Raw genomic sequence first — 7,693 nt, 5'->3', positions numbered from 1 at the left:
TTTGTTAAATATACTTTCTTTTTTCTATTTGATATTTTTTGCTTCTTTGTAAAAAAGCAGTTGTTTGAAGATGTGTGGATTAATATCCAGGTCTTCGATTCTGTTCCATTGGTCCTCCTGTCTCTTTTTATGCCAATACCAAAACTACTCTTAATGATATTCTGTTGTACTCATAGGTGGGTGCTTAGCCAGAGAATCTTTCTACAACAGCTGATGAGAGCAGATGTAGAGACCCACAGCCACACACCAGGTATACTCCGTGGAAGAATGGGGGAAGGATTGTAGGAGCCAAGAGGGGTCACGAAAACCAAAATAACACTGCCCACAGAATTAACAAAGCCTGACTCTAAGGGGCTTACAAAGGGTGAATTGATAATTACAGAGTCTGCATGGATCTGCACTAGGTCTCTGTATATATGTTGAAATTGTTTAACTTGGGATTTCTATGGGACTCTTAACAGCAGGAGTTGGGGTGCCTGTGACTCTTTTGTCTGCTCTTGGGACCCTTTCCTTCTACTTTGTTGCCTGGTCCAGCCTTGATATGAGGGTTTATGCCAAGTCTTATTGCATCTTGCTGTGCTCTGTTCAGATTATATCCCTGGGAGAAACAGTGGGTTTGAGAGAAAGAGGAGGATGTGGGGAAGAGAAACTGTGGTCAGGATGTATTGTGTAAGAGAATAAATAAAAATAAAAAAGAGTTGGAAAATCAAGATTTGTTGAAATAGATGATATTAGTTATTTAAATAATATGTCATAAGTCAAACCAGATATAGGTCCATATATCTACAGCCTCTTGAGTTTTCATAAAGGTACAAAAAACATTCAATTGGATAAAAGAGAGCCTTATTAACAAGTGACACTTGGAAAACTGCATATCTACATGCAGAAAAATGAAGCCAACCCTTCCCTCTCTACTTGCACACAGATCAATTGCAAATGGATCAAAGAGCTCAATGTCAGACCTCAAACTCTGAAACTTCCAAATGAAAGAGTAAGTGCCATACTTTAGGATATAGGCTCAGGAGGATTTTCTAAATTGACTTCTAGTCTCCATTCAAACAAGATGACAATCAGCAAGTCAGACGCCATGAAATCAAAAAGCTTCTGCATTATGAATCAAACTGTTAATACACTGAAGAAGCTCCAGACACAATGGAAAAACAATTTTTGCCAGCTGCAGGTCAGACAAAGATCCAGTATCTGGAATGTGCAAGGAACTAAAAAACACTAAGCACCAAGACAATATACAAATCAGTTACAAAGTTTCCTATAGAAGCAGACAAAGAATTCTCAGAAGATGAAATTCAAATGACAAATAAATGCATGAAAAAGTGTTCACCAACTTTGGCCACCATGGAAATGCAAACTAAAACCATTTTGAGATTTCATCTTAGCACATAGGTTTCACCCTTCCTCAAAGAAATATCTCCTTGCAATAGAAAGAGGAGAATTACAGAAAACTACAACTTATCAAAATATAGAGAGTAATTGAGCATATGGTGCCCAGCCTCAACTGATAGATACATCTATAACATAACTCCTAGACCTAAGGCTCTGACATCATAGAAGAGAGTAGCAAGATTGTAAGAGTCATAGGAACAGAAAGTTTGCTGTGAGATTTTTTCCAATCAGGGTTAGAGAAACTATACTGTGAAGTCTCATTAACAAGGCTGCTTATATAAGACCCAGTCAAGCATAATTTATGCTAACATGGAAGGAGGAAATCTCATGAGACCTCCACCCTACACAAAGAATTAGAGAAAATTACAAGGGAGCGACAGTCAAGGGAGCAGGCCAGAGCCAGAGACCTCTGTGGGACTGGACACAAATCAGGGATCTCTGAGGGAGAAGACCCAAGTCAGCAACTTCTACTGGAGCAGCCCTTGCAAGTGACCTCTGCAGGAACAAGTACCAGGGAGCGACTGCCAAGAGAACAAGCCCAAGCCAGAGACTTCTGTGGGAGGAGGCCTGAGCCAGGGACGTCTATCTGCTGGAGAACACTTGAAAAATCAACTTCCGCCAGAGCAGGCCCGAGGCAGCAACTTCCACAGAAGGCACAAGGGATTGACCACCAAGCAAACAAGCCCAAGCTAGAGACCTCAGCAGGATCAGCCCAAACCAGGGACCTCAACAAAAATAGTCTTAAGTCACTGACCTCTGCTGGAGCAGGCCTGAGCCAGACAGCAATCTCTGCCATGGGGGCAAGCCCAAGCCAGCAACTTCAGTAGGAGCAGTCCCAAGCCAGCGACCTCAGTAGGAGCAGCCCCAAGCAAGCAACCTTCTTGAAAGCAAGACCAAGGACCACGGGGATTGAAGAGCCACCACTCGGGGCACCAAGCTACATCTGAGCCTTGGATCCACTGGCACCTGGAAGATTGATTACCAGAGACACAGCATCAACTATACCAATCAGAAGAAAAGATGGATAGACAAGGTAAAAACATACTCAACCCCACAAAGAGCACACGACATCAACAAAAACTAGTGGCTCTACAACAGCAAGATTTGAACACCCCAATATAAATGAAGCAGAAGAAAATGACCTAAAAAATAACTTTGGAAAAATGTTTAAGGCTATTAAAGAGGAAATGAAAAAATTCCCTCAAAGAAATGAAGGAAAGAACAAACAAAAATTGGAAGAAACCAACAAATCCCTTTTATAAAACCAAGAAAAAAGCAATCAAACAGATGAAAGAAATGATTCAAGACTTGAAAACCAAAACAGAGACAATAAAGAAAACACAAACTGGCACCGGGCGAAGATGGCGGCAGAGCGGCAGGACGCGCTGAGAGAGTTCGTGGCGGTGACGGGCGCTGAGGAGGACCGGGCCCGTTTCTTCCTGGAGTCAGCCGGCTGGGACCTGCAGATTGCACTAGCAAGCTTTTATGAGGAAGGAGGGGATGAAGACATTGTGACCATTTCACAGGCTACCCCAAGTTCAGTGTCCAGAGGCACAGCTCCCAGTGATAATAGGGTGACATCCTTCAGAGACCTTATTCATGACCAAGATGAGGAAGAGGAGGAAGAAGAGGGACAGAGGTTTTATGCTGGGGGCTCAGAGAGAAGTGGACAGCAGATTGTTGGCCCTCCCCGGAAGAAAAGTCCCAACGAGCTGGTGGATGATCTATTTAAGGGTGCCAAAGAGCATGGGGCTGTAGCTGTGGAGCGAGTGACCAAGAGCCCTGGAGAGACCAGTAAACCGAGACCGTTTGCAGGAGGGGGCTACCGCCTTGGAGCAGCACCAGAGGAAGAGTCTGCATACGTGGCAGGAGAAAGGAGGCGACATTCGGGCCAAGATGTACATGTAGGGCTAAAGCTCTGGAAAACTGGATTTAGTCTTGACAATGGTGAACTCAGAAGTTACCAAGACCCGTCCAATGCCCAGTTTCTAGAGTCTATCCATAGAGGGGAGGTGCCTGCAGAACTTCGGAGGTTAGCTCACAGTGAGCAGGTGAACTTGGATATGGAGGACCATCGGGACGAGGACTTTGTGAAGCCCAAGGGAGCTTTCAAAGCCTTCACTGGCGAGGGCCAGAAACTGGGCAGCACGGCCCCCCAGGTATTGAACACCAGCTCTCCAGCCCAGCAAGCAGAAAATGAAGCCAAAGCCAGCTCATCCATCTTAATCAATGAGGCAGAACCTACCACGAACATCCAAATCCGGCTTGCAGATGGCGGGAGGCTGGTGCAGAAATTTAACCACAGCCACAGGATCAGCGACATCCGCCTCTTCATCGTGGATGCCCGGCCAGCCATGGCTGCCACCAGCTTTGTCCTTATGACTACCTTCCCTAACAAAGAGTTGGCTGATGAGAACCAGACCCTGAAGGAAGCCAACCTTCTCAACGCTGTCATCGTGCAGCGGTTAACATAACCGCCCAGCTGCTGCCACACCTCCCTTTGTGTCTCCCATGACTGCAGCCATGCCCATGGGGATCATCCTCCTGCCCCTGTACACACCCACCCCTTCCAGTGCCACGTCTCATCCGTAGCTCTGGGCTCTTAGACTTCAGTTGGACATTTGTTTTCTCTTTAGTTGTATTTCCTGGGTTTTTGTGGTGATCAATGGACTTTAAAGAAAAAAAATAAAAACAACCAAAAAAGTCAAAAAAAAAAAAAAAGAAAGAAAGAAAGAAAAGAAAACACAAACTGAGGGAATTCTGGAAATGGAAAATATAAGAAAAAATGATCAGGAACCAAAAATGCTAGCATAAACAACAGAAAACAGGAGATGGAAGAGAGAATCTTAAGTGCTGAAGATACAATAGAGGAAACAGACTCATCAGTCAAAGAAAACATTAAATCTAAATAAAGCTTAACACACAATATCCAGGAAACACAATATCCAGGAAATATGGGACATCATGAAAAGATCAAAGCTAAGCAAAATAGGAATATAAGAAGGAGAAGTCCAATCCAAAAGCGCAGAAAGTATATTTAACAAAATCATAGGAGAAAACTTTCCCAACCTAAAGAAAGATATGCATATGAAGATTCAAGAAGCTTACAGAATACCAAGTAGACTGGATCAAAACCAAAAGTCCCCTTACCACATAATAATCAAAACACTAAAGATACAGAATAGATAAAAAAATTATTAAGAGCAGAAAATAAAAAAGGCCAAGTAGCATAAAAGGCAGACCTATCAGACCTACACCTGACTTCGCAATTAAAACAAAGAAAGCCAAAAGGTCCTGGTCAAGCATTATGCAGACATTAAGGGACCATGGATGCCAGCCCAGGCTACTATACCCAGCAAAACGTTCAATCACCATAGACTGACAAAGCAAGATATTTCATGACAAAATCAGATTTAACCAACGCCTGGCCACAAACCCAGCCCTACACAAAGTACTAGAAGGAAAACTCCAACCCAAGGAAGGTAGCTACATCCACAAAATTACAGACAGTAGATAGTCTCAAAGCAGCAAATCCCAAATAAGGGGAAAACACACACAATAATATCACCAACAATGAAAGATAAAATAACAGGAATTAGCAATCAGTGGTGATTAATATTCCTTAATATAAATGGAGTCAACTTACCTATAAAAAGACACAAGCTAACAGATTGGATATAAAAACAGAATCCATCCTTCTGCTGCTTACAAGAAACACACCTCAACCTCTAAGACAGACATCACCTCAGAGTAAAGGGTTGGGGAAAAAAATCCATTCAAATGGACCTAAGAAACAAGCTGGTGTAGCTACCCTAATATCTAATAAAATAGATTTCAAACTAAAACCAACCAAAAGAGAAAAAGAAGGACATTTCATATTAGTCACAGGAAAAATCCATCAAGAGGAAATCTCAATACTGAGCATCTGTGCCCCAAATATAAGGGTACCTTCATATGTAAAAGAAACACTACTAAAAGTTAAATCACACATTAAATACCACACACTAATAGTGGGAGACTTCAAGACCTCACTACCACCACTGGACAGGTCTATCTGATAGAAAATTAATATAGAAAAAAGGGAACTAACAGATGTTATGAATCAAATGGACTTAACAGACATCTCTAGAATATTCCATCCAAACATTAAAGAATATACTTTGTTCTCAACACCTCATGGAACCTCTCAAATATTGATTTCATAGTAGGTAAAAAAGCAAACCTCTACTGATACAAAAAAAAAATTGGAATAACCCCATGTATCTTATTGGATCACCATAGCTTAAAATTAGAATTCACCAGCAACACTAATTTCAGAAAGCCTACAAACTCATGGAAATTAAATAATGCTCACTTGAATCATCAATGGGTTAAGGAAGTAATAAAAAAAGAAATAAAAAACTTCCTAAAATTCAGTGAAAATGACCACAAAAATGACTACACAACATGCCCACAATGAAAGTTAAGAGGAAAATTCATAGTACTAAATGCCTACATAAAGAAGATGGAAAAATCCCACACTAGTGAGTTAACATAATACCTGAAAACTCCAGGACAAAATGAAACAAACTCACCCAGGATGATTAGAATTGCAGGAAATAATCAAATTGAGAGCTGAAATCAACAAGATAGAAACAAAACAAATTACAAATAATTAATGAGACAAAGAGTTGGGTCTTTAAAAATATCAATAAAATCAATTTTTATCCAAACTAACTAAAAGACAGAGAGAATATTCAAATTAACAAAATCGGAAATGAAAAGGGGGACAACAGAGAGAGAGGAAATCCAAAGAATCATTAGATCATCTTTTGAAAACCTGTATTCCACAAAACTGGAAAACTTAAAATAAATGGAAAATTTTCTGCATAAATATCATTTACCAAAATTAAATCAAGACTAGAGAACCAAATTAAATAGACCTATAACTGCTAAAGAAATAGTCATTAAAAATCTCCCAACCAAAAAACAAAAGCCCAGCATCAGATGGTTTCAGTGTAGAATTCTACAAGATCAAATAAGAACTATTATCAATACCTCTCAAATGATTCCACACAATAGAAACAGAAAGAACATTGCCAAAATCTTTTTATGATGCTACAGTTACCCAAGCCACCAAAGACATTACTAAGAAGGAGAATTACAGACCAATCTCACTCATGAACATTGATGTAAAGATACTCACTAAAATACTGGTAAACCAAATTCAAGAGCACACCAGAAAAATCATCCACCATGCTCAAGTCAGCTTTATCCAGGAGATGCAGGAATTATTCAACATACAAAAATCTGTCAGTGTAATCTACCCTATAAACAAACTGAAGAAAAAAAACCAAAACCACATGATCATCTCATCATATGCTGAGAAAGCCTTCAACAAAATACAACATACTTTCAAGATAAAGGTCTTGAAAAAAGCATGGATACAATGAACATACCTAAACATAGCAAAGGCAATACAGCAAACCAACAGCAAACATCAAACTAAATGGAGAAATTCACAGTGATCCCACTGTAATCAGGATCTAGAAAACATTATATTGAGTGAGGTAAGCCAGACTCATAAAAACAAATATAGTATGTACTCACACATATGTGACTTTTAGACATAAATGAAAAAAAAAAAAACAGACAGCAAATAGGACACTAAAAGAGACATATTTGCATCTAATCTACATGGGAAGTAGAAAAAGACAAGATCTCCTGAGTAAATTGGGAACATGGGTGTCATGGGAGAGGGCATAAGGGGGGGGGAGAGAAAGAAAGGGGAGCAGAGAAAAATATATAGCTCTATAAAAATAATTTTAAAAAGAATTACGGAAAACTAAAGAATACTGGGAATAGGAAAAATAATCCTTCCTACGGAATATCCCCTATTGCCTTTCCAATATCAAATGTTCAGCCCTAAAATCCTGCATCACATAAAAGTAACATTATTTGGACTGAGCAAGTTGTATTTATATAGTTATATATTTAGGGGTATTGTGTATGTGTGCAACAATAATTAAATAAATAGAGGACCAAGACTTTGGAAGATAGCAAAGTGATACATAGGGGAGTGGGAGCGAGGAAATGGAAGCAGAGAACAACGGAATATTTCAATTTAGACTATTTTTTAAATGACAACAAACACTTGTGGGGGTGTGGTGAAAGGAAAACCCTCAGGCATTGATTGTGGAAGTACAAATTAGTTCAGCCTCTGTGAGTTTGAGGCCAGCATGGTCTATACAGTGAGTTCTAGAACAGCTAGGACTGTGCAAAGAGACTCTGTCTCAAAAACAAAAACAAACAA

At 39.9% G+C, this 7,693-nt stretch overlaps 1 protein-coding gene across 1 annotated transcript; it reads left to right on the top strand.

The window, feature by feature from the left end:
- Window positions 1-2,755: 2,755 nt before the first annotated feature.
- On the top strand, window positions 2,756-4,101 carry LOC130879761 (NSFL1 cofactor p47-like). Its single transcript, XM_057778563.1, has one exon. The coding sequence runs from the start codon at window positions 2,763-2,765 to the stop codon at window positions 3,873-3,875; it is 1,113 nt and encodes a 370-aa protein (XP_057634546.1). The 5' UTR covers window positions 2,756-2,762; the 3' UTR covers window positions 3,876-4,101.
- The last annotated feature ends 3,592 nt before the right edge of the window (window positions 4,102-7,693 follow it).

Source organism: Chionomys nivalis, chromosome 1 (genome assembly GCF_950005125.1).
Source record: "Chionomys nivalis chromosome 1, mChiNiv1.1, whole genome shotgun sequence".
In the NCBI taxonomy this organism is placed as follows: Eukaryota; Metazoa; Chordata; class Mammalia; order Rodentia; family Cricetidae; genus Chionomys; species Chionomys nivalis.
Note: the sequence above shows the minus strand (reverse complement) of the source record. Positions and strands in the feature narration are given on the sequence as shown.